General features: G+C 27.6%; 1 protein-coding gene across 2 annotated transcripts in view; it reads right to left on the reverse strand.

The window, feature by feature from the left end:
* Positions 1-5377: 5377 nt before the first annotated feature.
* The window catches only part of LOC136977579 (delta(14)-sterol reductase LBR-like), a 53691-nt gene continuing 40302 nt past the window's right edge, over positions 5378-18766 (reverse strand). For both annotated transcript variants that reach the window (XM_067273097.1, XM_067273104.1), the window contains exons 10-12: positions 16827-16907; positions 11075-11206; positions 5378-5971 (exon numbers count right to left, since the gene is read on the reverse strand). In XM_067273097.1, the coding sequence (XP_067129198.1) occupies positions 5811-5971; positions 11075-11206; positions 16827-16907 (374 nt within the window). In that variant the 3' untranslated portion in view covers positions 5378-5810. The remainder of the gene's footprint in view (positions 5972-11074; positions 11207-16826; positions 16908-18766) is intronic.

The raw sequence follows: 18766 nt of genomic DNA on the forward strand, positions 1-18766 counted from the left end.
AACTAATATAACTAATATAGAGTCGCTTAACCTGGAAAATGAAATTTTAAATCTGGTAATTACCTATGATGAATTGGAGGCATCAATCAACAAAATGAAAACAAAATCTTCACAAGGTATTGATCTAATTACAGTTAAATTCTTAAAATTACTACCACCATCAGGAAAACGGGTATTGCTTGAACTGTTCACAATTCATTCTACAACTCAGTAAACTTTCCGGAATCTTGGAATACAGTAAAACTGCTAATGATCTATAAAAAAGGAGACAGAAAAGATCCCAGAAATTATCGACCTATAGCATTATTACCAACATTATGAAAATGCTTTACTTCTATACTGGCACTACGATTTCAACGATGGACTGTGGAACTTAACTTGAACTCAAAATTTCAATTTGCATTTATAAAAACAAAAGGAACAGAAATAGCCTTATTCTTCTTATTATCAATAATACAAATTTACTTACTAAAAAAACATTAAAAAATATATTCAGCTTTCATTGAAATATCAAAAGCTTTCAATTCAGTTCATATCCCAACTTTGATAAATAAATTGAAAATCTGTGACTCTGGAAAAAATTCTCAGATTCAATTGCGAAATTATTTTCATTATACAGAATTAACATTATTCATGGTAAGCAAATATTCCCAGAATTAAATAAACTGAGGATTACTACAAGGAGAACCACTATTGCCATATTTGTTTATCCACATCATTTACATAAAAATTAAACTATTTCTACTCAATACTGAAGGAATTCAAATTTCTGGAAGAATTTACCACTATATATTACATGCAGATGATCTAGTACTACTTGCACCAACAAAAATCGCCTTGCAACACAAAATAAATATTGTAAACAATTATCTGAATTCTGTTTTTAATGATCAATATCTCTAAATCCAAAATCATTATATTTAGAAATAATGTTAAACTTCCAAAACAAGAAAAATCATTCTATTTAAATAATCAATCTCTTACCTTAGTAAATGAAATAAAATATTTAGGCATATCATTCAACTGGAATTGCAATTTTCAATCATACTTGAAGAATCTATCTACAAAAATAAATACTTTAATAGATAATGTTATCTATTTATGCACAACTTTAAAAATTACAAATATAAAACTACAGATGAAACTATTTAACCTTCTGATTATCCCTTCAATATACTATGCAAGCCCTATATGAGCACTAGATTTATTATACGATTTAGAAAAATTCCACGTTATTTACTTACGAAAACTATATAAAATAGAAAGAACTGTTCCAGGATATGCAATTCAAGCCAAAACAAATGGATTCCAACTATATCTGTTTTATTTAAAGAGACTGATTAAATTTTATTATAGATTTAAAAATACTAATGAAGATAACATAAGATTCTTACATCAAATAATGCTGAATCAAAATAATAACTCAGATAACAATAAAAATCTATGGCAATATAAATTTAATAAATTAATACAATCTTTTGGTGTATCAAACAGATTATTTGATAAATTTCAGAAATGGATTGGCAATATAGCTACTCATTAATGATTGAATCAGCATTTTCTCAATCAATAATAATGGATCAAAACTCATTAAATCATTCAGTATACCATCCATGGTACATCAACATTCCAAATATCCCATCTACTTCAAATATCATAACTGCTAATATCAGTATGAATATAAAAATATTACTAATCCAGTTAAGACTCAATAAATATACATTGTTTATTAATAATACTTATTTGGATTTTACCAAAGACGTGTTATTGGTACAACTCAAGTTACTATTCTTTGAACCATTTACTAAGAGTGTGAAGGACTAAATAAATACCATCAAAAATAGGAAATTAAAGAACTAATATCTACGAAACAAAATCAAGACTTTAGAACTAAACTAAATAATCTTATGTTAAATCAAATGTATAGAATTAATGATTTTTTTTAATCAAATTGCTAAAGAATTAAAAAATATATGAAAAATTAATTGAAGTAAAATATCATTTACTAATTAGATTACTTAAAGTAAAACATTTAAAAGTAAACTAATGACAAAATGTACTACTAAATGATTATTGTAATGTTACTTGTGATTTTTAAGAAAATGTGCATTGAACAATTGTCATGTAACAAATGTATACGAATAAATTACTGGAAAAATAACCCCCTGTAACAAGGCTTAGCCTTAATGCAAATAAAATATTTATTATTATTATTTAATAAATTCTTTTTTAAACTTTAAACTATATTTAATACTTTTGATAATTTTTAAAAATTTATTAATACTCAAATGGTCTCTAATTGAATATAATTTTGGATCACATTTTGTTTTTAATACAGAATTACAGAATGTTTTTAAATCATAGTTTATAACCAATAAGAATAGATGAAAGACTAAAATCATTGTAAATTGTGATGAAATCAATTTTTTGAATCTGAAAAATCTCTGATAGAAATACCACATACTGTATCCGTATTTCAGTTCTTGCCTATTGTATATTTGGAGGTTGACTTATATGTGAATATAAGCCTATATTACAATTCTAAGTTGAAAATCTAGAAATCAATTTAAGTTGCAATTTATAATATATTACAAAATCAAAATAAATGTTTTAACAAAATGTATATTTACTGTAGAAAATTTGTAATGTTTATTATTTTATAAACAAAGTAACATATTTTAAAACTTACAAAATAATTTATTTCCTAAATTTCCCTTAATGACAAGTTTATTTTATCAGCGACTTGTAAATAAATAGCTTTACCAATTTGAGTCACTGGCATGTAATTAGCTTTTCAGTATATACTATTTAATCATCTCAAACATTTAGTAGATTAGGTAATGATTTTATGAATAGATCAAAATAAAAAAATATATCCACGTGAAGATATTAGTTAAGACTATTAAAGATGAATTTTGAAAATAAATTAATGAATATCTGTCATATGCCAACAACTGATAGTTGTTTATTTATCATAATTTACATAAGTTATAATAATATCTGCTAAAAATTATGTAAAATTCAACATATTAAAAGTGATAAGAATTTGGCTATTTAAAAAATATATTTATAATGCTTAGGTAATAAATATAAAATCGAAATTCTGATAATTCACTTTTTTCTGCATATTTTATGAAGATGGAAATTTAATACTAAGATTGTTTTATATATGACAGGTTGCATAGTTAACAAATGATATTAAAATCAAAATTTCATTTATTTACAGCATATATCATCATCCAGAAGTTATATAGCAGAGATGGGCAAGCAAGAGTTCAGTGGGAACCGAAATGTAGTTTTGCAAAATGCATGGGAGCTGCAGTTCTGTACTGTTGTGATGGATAGTATGGTAAGGCAGGGAAGGATAGGATGTTCGCCATCTCGGTCGAGAACTTGTTTTAAAAGAATAGATCTGAAATGTCAATTAAATTTATTGCACCAACTTGGAAATAAATTACTAAATATTACATATACAGTTGACTCCGCATAAGTCAACACCCAGATAACTCGTCACTCACGTAGTCAGTTTTTTGTGGTCCCGGATGACTTACATAGGCATTAATGTTATTAACCTTAAAAAGCTTGGTTTACTCGACATCATTTAACTCGTCACCACTGGATAAATCAACATACTTTTTCTGTTTCACACTTTTTAGAATTCTGATAAGTTGACTCCCCCCCTGAAAAATGAGTTTACACCACACAGCTTATTGTACGGTGTGAACTCATTTCTTCAGGAGGGGAGTCGACTTATCAGATGTCAAAAAAGTGTGAAACAGAAAAAAGTATGTTGATTTATCCAGTGGTGACAAGTTAAACGATGTCGAGTAAACCGAGCCTTTTAAGGTTAATAACATTATTGCCTATGTAAGTCAACTGGGACCACAGAAAATGACTAATTAACCTACGGTGACGAGTTATCCGGGTGTCGACTTATGCGGAGTCAACTGTATATAATTACATATTTTCACAAAATTGAGGAAATAAAATTGTAAAAATAATAATAAAAAGCAGAAATTAACACTTTCAGCAAGAGCCGCATTTGCCCATGTCTGTTATATAGAGTTGAAAAGGAAAATGTTTGTTTTCAGTGGACATCACTGTAGAGATCAGCAGTGTGATTTAATTAAAGCTGTTATGATATTTAAGACATTACAGTTAATGTGTAATAGCAAAGTATCACTAAAAGCTTATTTTGCATTTTCTTTTTAACATCTTGTTTGGATAAGCAAAACTTTGAACAAATATAGACAGTTAATATGCATATATGTCATGTATATTTTATGAGTTTTGGAACAATATTACTGCCATGCAAACAGTAAAAACAATATTTTTTGTTTTTACTATTTGCATGAAAAAAAGACATTCAACTTATAATTGACTTTATACTTATACTTAAAATATAAATATATATTAGGTATTCAACCTAATATCAAAGTAAAGATAAAATAGAAAGTTTTCTCAAACCTTTATAATACAAAAGAAAATAGAATTATATTTAATTATAAACTGATTTCATATTTCAATAATTAAAATTATTTACAATGAAAATCTATTCGTATATATTATATAAATTGAAAGTTTTGAATTAAAAAAAATACATAGACATCTGTTCATAAATAAGTACAGTATTTACAAAACATGAATTACAGATGTAATATATTTTAAAAAATAAAAGCTAGTAACTATGTAATATAAATATACAATATACTATTATTTGATACATATTGTAGCAAGATGTGATCCAAAATTCATTTTTACTGAAATTAATATATGAAAGGATTAAAAGATAAATCTATGATCAACCTATAAACTACAATTTTTTCAGCTAAGCTGTTAAGGTAAGTTGTTTGAAAAAATGAAATAAAAGAAAATCTAAACAACAAATCAACATTTCCATTTTTTATAAAATATGGTATAATCCACCTATTGTGTAATCACTTTGGGACTCAGCTACATTGGTAACAATAACTGACTAACAAATATTGGATAAGTAAATAAGGTTACAGTTAGAGAAAATTCTAGTTTATTGATTGATATTAAAAAGATATGTTAAGGCAATTTTTAACTGCTTGAATATGTCTTTTTAATATTCTGGATTCTTCAAATTCTGCAAAAAGAAAAAAAGCTTAGAAATGCCTATTTACCTGAAGACATTGCAAATCAGAATTTGGTTATGATATCATTAAGTGGAGTTTTGTGTTGGCGTAAAAATTTTTGCATTGATGATTACCATAAGGGAATTCTATTGTAAATTTATATGAAAATCACTTGTCATTACTACTTTGGTTTTAACATTTTAAGTAACATAAAATAAATAGAAAAATTTATATAATGAATTAAAATCATTTGGTTTTATTTTCTGAAAAAGTATGCATTTAAAAAAAAAAAAAATATGTTTATTTGTTATTGCCAATTTAAGAGAGGTAACCTTTAGGCATAATTTTTATTCAAATATTTCAATAAATTTATCAGTAATATTTACAAATACAGGTTATAAAATGATTAATGGTAAATTAATACAATTATGAAGGATGAATATTGAAATGAATAGATGAAAGATGAAAAAATGTTTAAAACATGCAAATATTAACATAAAATTTGTAATTATTTCACATATTTTTACAATGTACAATGAATGTATGATGAACAACAAACCTTTCATTTTATAAATGGATAGTGTAAAATCACACAATGAAATTCAACATGTGTATAAGGCACTACAATCATTAAAAAATATATATATGTATGTATATATATTTAAAATAAAATCAGTAAATTTGTATGCACAGTTTTTATCTTCAAAGAAGTTAAAATACTTTTGGGAAAATAAGATATGGAACATTACTTTTATACTTGTTCCAAGTTGTAGAATATTCTTTCTTGCAGATTTCTTCAATATGTAATATTCGTTTCAAAAAATAAACAAATAATATAAATATTGTAAGATAGGGTGTAACATGTTTAAAACCTGAAATAAAAAAATTATTTAAATTAGTTTTTAAATTAATGATCATTTTAAATAAATATTAACAATTTCATTACTGTTATGCTTAACTTTTAAACAAAACTTTATCAATTTCAAATTTTTCTTCATTTCATATTAAAAAATTATTATTAGTTAATTTTTTGAAGTTCTAGATAAATTCAATATTTTTTCCTACTATATTTTAGTTTAACTTCTTTTTACTCAGTCCTTTATTCATCTACATTTTATTCCACTTTTTCTTTTTCTTTAAGTGGTCAATAAATAAAGTTAATAAAAAGGACAAATAAGTTATATTCTATCCTAAAATAAAATAATTTTGATTTTAATTATGAAATGAAATAAGTAAAATAACATTTATCCTTTACATTACTTAAACTAGTTAACACACATACTTTTCATTACAAAAAGCAATGTTTTAATGTAAATAAATGACATAATTAACCTAAAACATGTGTTGTGGCATCAATCTTTTATCATTACAGACTACAGAAATTTGATAAATTCCTGGCAATTCCAAGTGTCTCTGTCCTTGACTAAAACTCTTCTTATTGACAGTAATGAAGTTATTGCTGATTCAACAGTTCAGCAAGATAAAAAGGAACATTTACAAATGACTCTATTTAAAAATCTAACACTGGAAATAAAAAGGATATTTTAAAGAATTACCAGTAACCACTTTCTGAAACTTTATGCTGATTTTATGCTGATTGAAAGCAAACTGATTTTATTCTTTTCCAACTCCATTTTTTAAATTAGTTTCATGGAACAGTAAAAAAACAAACATTCTTTTTATAAAAGAATAGATGGCCACTTATAAATAAGGTTCCTATTGAAAAGAAATATCTATGATACAACTAATTAATACAGACTTGAAACTGAAACTTAAGTGAAGATCTGATGACCACCAAATCAAAGAAAGTTACTACCAAGGAAGAAATGAAAGGCTGAATAACATTGATGCAAAGTTTTAGAGACCAAAATCTGCATAAATACTGAAAAACAATCTGATTTTTATTAATCAAATTGTTTTTCAACCACAAGATTAGAATATCATTCACATATTGAAAATATCCTAAAAAATACTTGATAAGAAGATTGTTGAATAATTTCATTTCAATTTGTTCTTAGTATAATTGTGATCTGAAGTGAGAGAATGGTTCCATGGGTAGCTCCATTTTCTGATGATAAATCTTTCCATTAATTTGAAAGTAACGTGAAGAAAATATATTTAAATAGCTCTGTAACTACAATTGATATGATGGAAATGAGAATGTCTATGCACGTTTCTTTGTGTACATCACTGCTTTGAACAGTGAAATAGAAACTGGAACCACACAAATAAGTTTAAGACATTTCATGTTAAATACATGTAATCACTACCATTGTGTTAGACCAGGGATGGCGAACCTTTTTGAGTCTGCATGCCATATTGTAAGCATAAGCATGTGCTTTAAAGATGTTAATGCGTGCTAATGTCTTAGACTTCGAATAATGATATTTCAAGAAATTAAACGAATACACTTTAATTCGAATAAATGTAAAAAATCTGATTGAAAAAAAAGATGATCAGGTGATAAACAGAAAGGATGATTGAAAAAGACGACAGAAATCATATGATACATTACGTGCCAGATGATTCCTCTTACGTGCCACTTTGGACACGTGTGCCATAGGTTTGCCATCCCTGTGTTAGACCAATGATTATACATATAACTTATATTGCTCAATCTTGGCACAAACTTGAAAGCTACAAACTTAAATGAAACTTAAAAATTTCAAATGAAAATTTTATTCAAAGTATGGAATATTTTATCTTTATATAGTATTATATATTCATCCATATAATTTGTTATATGGAGATATAACAAATTATTATATTTCAATAAAATTGAATGTATTTCTCCTTTAATTGCATTATATATGTAAAAAATTTACCAGTTTTTAAAATACTTTGTTTCAGTTAATTTCAATTAATTACTAAATCAGGGGTCACACTGCATAGCACCAAAATTGCTACTTGGTGGTATTTTTATTAAAGTGGTGATAAAAACCCTAGTCTGCTTGTATTGATATACAATGTGAAATTGAATTACAAATCACACTTCAGGACAAAACAGAATGTTGGGCTTCCATGCAATGAGAGTCCAGTGCATCACAAACATAGGGTGCATATACTTTTCATTTCAGATGAATCAATCTGTAAGATCAGATCAGTCTTTGTCATGTGTTACAGATTTCTTCTCTCCAGTGTTAATTGGTAAGGTATAAGGTATATAAAGATCAAATCATATTTACTCTGTGAATACAACTGTTCACAAAATAGCAAAATGTAAGCCATGCATTCTTGCTGTACAAACTCCACAAAATTGTCTCTTAACACTTATTTTTCATATCAGTTTACTGGATATTTTAATAATGTTTTTAATTACCAGTACCGTTCATATGCGAAATGCATATGGAAAGTTTGTCAAAGTAAATAAAAAGTTTTCTCTGCAAGTTGATTTCCTTTTACCTTTTTAACTATAATCTTTTTTATTCATTGTTAACAAAATGTTTTAAAAAAAATTTTTTAGTTATACAATATCCATAAGTCAGAACGGGAAGAAAAATATATTTTTTCATATACTTTAAGAGTAAAACGTAAGAAGACCATTCATAAGTTTTAAATACTTTTCTCTGTCAACCATTAAACATATTTCTTTGCTGTAAATTATAAGCTTGGCTTTAATCATGGAAGTTGCCGTCTTCTTTTTTTTATCAAATCTAAACAATCCTACCCTCTGCTCAGATTAGCTTGATTGCAATCCAGTTGATCCTAGATGGTGTTTATATATGTGGATAGAGACTGATCAGATCATTATAGTTCTTTTATATACACAATTTGAATGATCAAAGTAATGTTGGATCAGTTTAATTCTAAAAGTATATGTACAATATGTACCCCTAGCAATTTCATGATGTTACACAGCAAGTTCTGGCAGAAAAGTAAGAAGTGATGTTGATAATTGTAGGCAGTTTTGTGTAATGCCTCCCAGCATTTCCAGACTGTGAATTTTTTATCAACCAACCGAAAATTTGATGAATATTTTGGGATGACATTTTTTTCACTTTAACATTTTTTCAGTAGACTAAAACAAAAATTTTGACATGACAGAACATGTGAAATACTGTTTGAACATTTTGAACAAATGTGTTATTCAGAATTATTCATTAAAAAATTATTCAAAAAATAATTCCTATTGCTAACGAGAAGAGGGTCAGATGTTTGGGTCTCCATTTCAAACAAAACTCTGTGAGCACATAGCCTTAAATACAAACAGCTGCTTGACCAAATAATAGGACCCACTTCTCAAGCATTTTCCAAAAATGGGCCTCTCAAAATTTAGTGTTTCGGTTCTAAGTTTTTGAAAGTTTCACATTTGAGCAGCAATAGCTAGTGGATAAGATGCTAGGTGCTAGAGCTGAACAATGTAGATTTGACTCTTCAGAATTTTAGTTTTGTTTTGTTTTTTTCTTTTATATGTAACATTATTATTTTACCACATCATTAGCATTATAATTACTATTATTATTCCTCACATTTAAAGCTGATAAAACAACAAATTAAAACTTGTGATGTCATTTCCTGTTTATCAAAAACAATTCTCTGCAGCAGCATTTCTCAACATGGGGGTCATGGTGATATTAAAGAGGGGGGTTGTAAGACAATAATGAAATCATTTTACAAGAAAAAATCATTTATTATAAACTTATCAACATTTTACTTACAATACGTACACATGTAAAGAAAAAAAATTAATGTGATGGTTGCATTTGCTTTTCATTTAAAATTTTCTCCATACGTGGATCAAATTACAAAGAGCATGTACACATCAAGTTGGAACTTGTAAATTGCTCATGTATGTACATGTCATATATGCATGTTCATACCCGTCGCTATAAACGCAGCGACATAAAATAATAGGAATAGTTGTATTACATTTTTTATACTGTTGGTATTTTCTTAATGTATAAAATTAGTGCAATGTGATTATATAATATTTTAAAAAATTTACATTTATAATTACAGTCAAAATTCAATTAGTAATAGTAAGGCTTACTGTTATTATTCCTTTGGGTAGGGGGGAGTCGCAAAATATTATTTTTATTTATATTTACTATTTAGGGGTCGTGGAGCTAAGAAGGTTGAGAATTGCTGCTCTACAGATTAGATTAATTCTTTTATGCTGTTAAATAAAATTTTTATTTCTTCATATTTATTTTAAGATATGGTGGTATTGTGATATTTGAAATGTAACATCAGCACATAAGAAAACTGCCACAATATTAACAATAAAAAAAATAAAACACTGCAACTACGCTACCCTATTTTCATATCACTTGTCTTTTTACTTCATATACAGTAACATATGAAACTTATCTGCTTTTGAAGACATCGTATGTAAAATATGTGAAAATAAATGTAAAGAAATAAAAGTCTTATTTAACAACATAAAAGAGTGAAATCTACACTCTTTTAGAGACTTGTGATGACATTTCCTGTTCAACAAAAACAATTATTAATTTCTTGTTATATAAAGCTTAAATGAGGAATAATAATAGTAATAATAATGCTAATGATTTGGTAAAATAATTATCTTACATATAAAAAAAAAAGCTAAACTAAAATTTCAAAGGTTCAAACCTACATCTAGCTCCAGTACCTAGTGTCTTATCCACCAGCTATCACCACTCAGAGATGTGAAACTTCCAAAAAACACAAGCTAAACACTAAATTTTCAAAGGCCAATTTTTGGGAAACACTTGAGAAATAAATCCTATTATTTGGACAAGGAGCTATTTGTGTTTAAGGCTACAGTTCACAAGTCTGGTTTTCTCCTTGTAAGTGACAGCTTATAATGTTACTTTTGCTTTCCAGATGCCAAACTAAAAAGGCTACCAGCATTAATTAGTAAATAAAACTGGCAATGATAAATAATTTGAAGTGACAAAAAATATTTAAAACTGGGGAATGGCTGGCAATATTTTCCAGAGCGACCCCTGCTAAATATAAATTTATGTTATGTATAAAACTCAAATACTAACCACAGGGTAAGGTCCAAGCAATATGCATCAAAAATTCACCAAGATAATTTGGATATCTGACTTTACTCCACCAATTTGAAGATGAAACAAATCTTTCATTTTTACTTGCAATAGAAGGAATACGTTTCACATCTAAAATATTAAGCTTAGTTAATTATCAATAAAATTGTTTTAAAATATTATATATTTATTATAACTAATATATGAGGATAAGTCAGAAAATAAGTTTCCCTAAGTGTTTATAGGGGACTGCTTTATATTGTCCTATCTTTCCTCATACTGTTTTATTTTGTCATCACTTCTTTATTCTGTGACATAATCACCAAATTTGTTGACCTTTATCATAACATGCAATGAGATTTTCCATACCCCAACAATAGAAAGTGGCATTGCTCATTGAGCCATTTCAAAACTCCATGCTTGACAGAGTTTTCCTACCCCATAGATGATTCTTCAATAGTTTAAACAGATTGATGATCAGATGGTTGATGGTTCAGGACATCTGATGTTGATGGTTGGCCACTCTGCTCTGTATTTCACAGTCACTTGACCATATGCATGGCACCATTTTGTTGGGCAGACATCATATCTGCTCCATACACAAACACAATCCCTCTGTGGATATTTACAAGTTCCATGTTTCTGTCCACAAAAATTGTATGACTGTGTACACCTCCCTTTGCCATTTTGAAACTGTCATCAGACCCAGGTTTTGCTTCACTGGCCAGTGCAGCTGTATGCCACCTGGAAATGGGATTACACACTACCAGTTACATAAGTTGCAGCAAGTTGCATTCTGCTGTTACTAAGTAATAACATAGGGAAACTTACTTTTTGACTTACTCTCATACTTAGAAAAAATATACTACATAATAATTTTAACACACTTTAAGAGTGATTTCAATTAAAACTGAACTTTAACAGATTTTAATTTTTCTGTCCTTTTAACAAAATATTCATATAACTTGAGAGAGAGTTTAAAAATTTAATAAAAACTATAAAGTAACTACTACTAAAACTAATTTCTTTTATGTATCTTATGTATTTTCTTATTAATAAAAACTGTTGCATTTTATCTAAAAGTTTATATGTAAAAGAAAATATGTTTAATTAAGATGGAAATAGAAAAGATTAAGAAAAAATAGAACTACAAAGATATAGAAAAAAAAATAGATGAAGTAATTGGAAAATATTTGTTAAATAATTATACAAAATATCATTTAAACAAATGTTCAGAAAAGATGAATAATAATAAAAAAGTTAAAATAATGAATAAAAATGAATTAAAGTATAAAAAATTAATATACATTAAAAACTTATTTTAAAAGATTAAAAATGCATTAAGATCATTTAAAATATATTTAGTTCCTAATGTAATAAACACAATTAGCTTAAATATAAATTATAATTAAAAACAACAAAAAAACTGATGTAATGGAAAAAACAATGCATAGTATAAAAACTGAATTGCAGTCACATCCCACTCTAAGTGTGTATATGAGAAAAACAAGAAAAAAAATTGAAGATAAGAATAGATGAACATATTAGAGCTATTAAATATAATTACAGTAGAATCTTGTTTTAATAGATCATTCAAGGCCACCAAAAATCATCTGTTGTTCTGAGAATCTGTTATATCTCAAACAACAGATTTTCCACAAACAGGAAAATATCCAGTATTCGAAAAAAATTTTTGTTTTTTTAACCTCTTACTTACAAGAAGTACCAGTATTTGAAATTATTGTCTTTTAATATCTCTTCTTTATTTTACAACCCTGACAAAAAAACCTTGGACAGCATGTTATTTAATCCATCTCTAGCTTATCCTTCAATAATATCAAATATAAAAATTTTGTACACTTACAATCATTTTATATTAATAAACTTCTGAGGATTTTACATAAAAAATTTTCATGTTTATAATACATAAAAAAGATTTATGAGAAGTTGATAAAAGCATGTGCGACAAAAAAAAGCTTGGACAGTGCATCAATATTTAACCTTTGCTTGTATAACAATGTTCATATGATCATTCATCGTATGAACAAGAGCCAGGCATTCATTTTCAGTAATTTCATCCCAACTTTGCTTGATTTTTTGCTTTAAATCACCCACACTTCATTCAGGACATTTTCTCAATGCTTTTTCTAATTTTACCCCACATATTTTCTATAGGAAAATGTTCAGGACTGCTCAATGGCCATTTTAATGTGTTAATATTGTTTGACCAGCCAAGTCTTGGTGATTTTAGCAGTATGGCAACTTGCACCATCCTGCTGGAAAATAAAATATCCATAATATTGTACTTTTTTTAAAGATGGTAATAGAATTTCCTCAAGGATTTGTTGATATTTTTCTGCATTTACTGATCCCTCGATGAAATGCAAATTTCCCACACCTTGGGCTGACATGTAACCATAACACTTGCTGAGAATTTTACAGCACTTGATAGAGAGTCGTGATGGAATGCCTCTTGAGATTTTTAATGAATTTTTTTTATTGTTTCCAATGCAGACTTCAAACTTTGCCTCATCACCAAACTGCTTCTACTGTTGTTGTGTCTAGCTCTTTGGCCCACTTCAGTTTTTTTATTTGTGTTTTTAAGAGAAGTGGTTTTGCCTTTGTCTAAGAAATGTCACCTGTCACAATTGACAAGTAAAAACTAATACATTCTTACCTAGTAGAAGCTGTAGCAAAGTTTGTGCAGATGGATACAGTAAGTTTCTGCTGTATCTTCCTTTCCAGTAACTTTATTTCATTATTCACTAATTCACTGAGTGATACCCCTTGATTTTTTTAAATTATTTCATGAAGGTGTTTGTGATCAGCCTTTATTATGGTTGCTGGCCTTCCAATTGATTTTTCTGGATTAAATTTTATCAGTTTCCTGATATTTTGAAACAATACTCTATAATGTGGAATCACCAATTTTTAATTCCTTTGCAATGTTTCTTAAGGAGCTGCCCTGTCTATGGAAGATGATAATTACTTCATGTACATCAACACTTAAAGCCTTATCAGGTGTCATTTTCATTAAATAAATACACCTCAATAATGTTAATAAGAAAAATATGCAAATATCACATCAGCTCATTTACACATTTAGAAATAGGTCATTTAATGTATTGTCCAAGGTATTATTTGTCAGAAATGGTTTTGTCCAAGGTTTTTTTAGTCACACATGCTTTTTTCAACTGCTCATAACTTTTTTATGTATTATCAACATGAAAATATTTTATGTAAAATCCTCCTTTCAGTTATAATAGAAGTTTACTAATATAAAATAATTATAAATGTACAAAATTTTTCTATTTGTTATTATTGAAGGATAAACTTGAGATTGATTAAAATAACATGCTGTCCGAGGATTTTTGTCAGGATTGTATAAAAACACATTACAAAACTGTATATTATGTCACATATGTATATGACAAAGCTCACAAAAATTATATACAGTAGAACCTCAGTTAACGAACTTAATCCGTTCCACGACTCTGTTCATTAACTGAATTGTTTCGTTAATTGAAGCAATTTTTCCCATAGAAATTCATGCAAATACAATTTATCTGTTCTAGCCTTCGGAATTTTTGTAACTGTATTTGTAAAATGGGTTTTCTTTGATGAAAATGTAGGAAAACATGGTATCTATCATTACAGCAACAAACATGTAAACTTTATTTAATAAAATAGCACTGTACATACCTTCATTTGTTGTAGTTGGTGGCAGTGGAGTGGAGATATACGGAGCTTAATGCTTAGAAGAGAAATCCCCCACCAAAAAATAATGGATAGCACTTCATGGGAGATTCTTCGAGTTGAGATCCCTTTTGGTAAGGAACAAGAAATTGATCTAAAGTTGATTGTCTTACTCTTTTAATCAAAATTTTTCTCAAATGCAATAGTGCATTGTTGTTCATTTTGAATTGTCATTTTCTATTGCCACTATCATTTTTCTCTTTCTTGGATACCATATTGATTAAATATATAAATAAAAAAAAACTAAAAAAAGAAGTTTAGCCCAAACACTCTGAAAAGCAATGCTTAACTCGCGCATGCCTAACAGCAACTAAAATTTGACACAAAAAACCATTACGTTCATTATCTGAATTTCGTCTGTTATCCAAGACAAAATTTTTGCAAAATAAAAGTTTGTTAACCAATTTGGTCATTAACCAGGGCATTTGTTTTAACCAAGGTTCCACTGTATACTGTAAGCACAGAAAGAGGCAAATTACATGTTTGACATTTTGTTTGACTTCACAATTTGTTAAAAAAACTCATCCATCTTGGTTTGTTTTGATGCCACTTTTCTGTCTATTGAATACAACAATCACTTGATATTAATGTCATATACAGTATGTTTGTTTATGCTGAAATTTGTCAGGAAGATCTTCATGAATTGGTAAGACTCAATGGCCTCACTAAATTTTGGCACTACATTTGAACCAGCATCAGAATGTTCACTAGGTGCCTCCTCCTCAATCGTTTTCCCCTGCTGACTCTCTTCATACAGTTCATCAATTGTATTTATTCCAGATGTAACAAGTGCATCATTGAACTCTACAAATTCCCAGAAACATGCAAATATTAATTAAACATTGAAAAAAAATGCAAAGTTTACAACAGATGAGGCTAGGAAAATAATCCATTATTCTGAGTTACAGATCTACCAAAAGGAGGTAAAATTACATTGATTTGGCAAGACCTGGGAAAAAAATCCATTGTTCCATGATCCATTAAAATGAGATTCTATTGTATATAAATTTTGTGATGGGCATGCATTGTAATGAATGTGGTTGTAAAATCAATTTAAATAGCATTAGAATTAAAAAAGGGAAAAAAAATGTATATGGAAGACTGCTGTTAAAACATTTAGAAAAAATTGTGTGTAAAGACCAAATACGAATAACCATTTAGAAGGAAATTGACAAGTCATGGCATTATTATTTAAATATAAGCTGTGAAAATAGAGAAAAGGACACTTTGGTTAATGTGGAAGGTCTATGTTAAATTGTTGAGGATGTTGGAATAGTGGAATGCAGATGGTCTGTGTTGGTAGGCTAAATTGAAAAAATAAAAAAAAAGAAGGAAAAAGAATAATGTAATGTAAGTATTGTTTAATAAAAATAGTGTTAGTAATAAAAGATGAGTAAATGTTTTACAAAAGTTAATTATTACAGGAATAGTAATATTGGATAGTTGCCTCACATGTGATTGCAATGTGTATACTTACTTGAAGAAGATGATTGTAAAAAAGAATACTCTGATGGAATTTGTTTTCCAAAAAAGGATGTATATAAACTATATCCTACATACAATTTTCAACAAAGAAAATTGTATGTAGAATATAGTTTATATACTGTATGTTAATCTTATGGTATTTTAATTGTATTTTTATTATAACTTTATAAAAAAAATGAAATTTTTAATGGTGTTGTGTGTCAGTTGAAAGAGTTGTAAAATTAAAAGCCAACTGAGGACAACATTGGTTTTTGTTATCAAAATGCATACTGGTCTTTTGCACATTGATATATAAATGTATATCATACTATATAAAAATATAGCTATGTTTTGCAGCATAATTTTATTGTGTAAATGTGATCAACTAATATTTTACAAAAAAATAAAAACATGAAAATAGATCATATCCCTAGTATAAGTTGACCAAGCCTGATCTACATAATTAAGTTTTTATTTAATACTTAAAAATGTATATTTTTCAGTAACAACTAATATAAAAATATAAACTTACAAGAAACAGTTGGATCATTAGGACTTTTGCATGACATATATTTTTCTCTAGTTGATGTCAGGTAAATCCAATAACCAGAAACTGTAATAATGTATAAAAGTGAAATAAAAATTCTTAAAATTAATTTATTAAGTAAACTGAAATTAATATTAATTTATTATAAACTGAAAGAGCATTTTAAAACATATTACAATGTATGTATTAAATTTAATTTCTTGGAAAAAAATTTTCTACAAAACATATCATGGTTAAAATTTGGATAAGTTTGATGTTATGTGGGGACTTTGAGCCGTCAAAAATTGAGTTCTGGGAGTTTTGGGTAGGATCCTGCCACCAGGTGTGTATTATCAAACACACCTCGAATTTAGACTATAGAGAAGTCAGATATATAAGGTGAGAGAGTAAGAGACACTCCGAAGTCCAGGAATGAGCCTTTCAGGAGGATGAATGTAAAATCCATTAAACCAATTTAAGAATAAAATGGAAAATTTATTACAAAGAAAACTAAACATACCATTAGAATTAAGTTTTAAATTAATATAGTCTATCCTCCGAAGTTAGCCTATTTCTATATTAATAAAACAAGGGGTACTTAGCGGGGGGTATCCAAAACTTTGCAACTCACAACATCCCAGGAAAAGAGTTCTCTTCAAAGACCTTCTGTCTTTCTTTTAGGTTCCTTTTGCACTTTATCCTTTACCTTCCTTATCGCTCTATTTTTGCTGACTCTATTTCCTCCAAATTTAACACACTCCTCTGGAGCAGTTCTCTACTGTTGTGTTGGCCTTCTTTTCTCAGAGTTGACTCTCTGGATGTTGTGTTCACTTTCCTCTCCTCTCTTCTTTTTTCTCTCACTTTCTGCTTTATCTTCCTCTCTCTTTCTCTGTGTTTTTCATCATTTCTTTTGCTTTATTTTTTTTCCTTATCAATCATGATTTTATTCCAGAGGAAGTTGAGGTAATAAAGGATAACTGTGATTGGTTATTCTTTATTCCTCCTTCTCTCTTGTCTATTATGAATTATATGCTTCCTCCTAACACTATTGAAAAAGGGAAAAACGAGTCATCCCCTTCATCTTTTCCTCCCAATGTTGTGAGATTTATAACAATTAATTGATAATTTTTTTATTATAATTTCTCTTAATTATTTTTAATTGGTATTGCTAAAAATTTAGAAGGGGAGGTCCCTAAAATTGAAAAATAGGCAAAATTCCTGTATAATATTGCTTGATCAACATAAACAATTCCAGTGTCACATTCATGCACACATCTTAGAGATGTGGGTACAAAGGGCATGTTGTCTGATAGCTAACAATTGTTTGATGAACAACCAGACAAAACAAGAAAGGGATATAAAATACATATATAGTTTAAAATACAATAAAATTTTCAACTTATTATTTTAAAGAAAATACATTATTAGCTCAAAATTAAAATAATAAGAATAATGTTAATAATAATTCATGAATTATATATATACAAAGGTATATAACAACAACCAAAATATGGAGAAATGGTGGGCCTCACAGTTATATATTGGGTTGTTTGGAAAGTAATTTTGTTTTATCAGCAGAAGGATTAGTTGTATTTTTACCCCTCCATTTTCATTCTAAACCATATTGTCATTATTTTGACAGCTGACATTTTAAAGCTTATTTGTAAAAAATTTTTGTTTGATTTTGTGTAATTGTTTTTTTTTCTTTTTTGTGTGTGTGTCCCATTAAATATGGAAGAGTACAAGCTGCATTTTTGGCATATTTTGCTCTTTTATTACCAAAAATATATATATATATATATATATTTTTTTTTTCATGAAAAAAAAAACTTTCCAAACAACCAATATGTTTTTATTTAAATTTAAAGTAAATCATTGAATAAATTACGTTTTCCACTTGACAAACATCTATATCAATTTATCTAAACTGAAAATTTAAAATCACA

This window comes from Centruroides vittatus, unplaced genomic scaffold, assembly GCF_030686945.1.
Source record: "Centruroides vittatus isolate TY-2023 unplaced genomic scaffold, ASM3068694v2 contig_1114, whole genome shotgun sequence".
NCBI lineage: Eukaryota > Metazoa > Arthropoda > Arachnida > Scorpiones > Buthidae > Centruroides > Centruroides vittatus.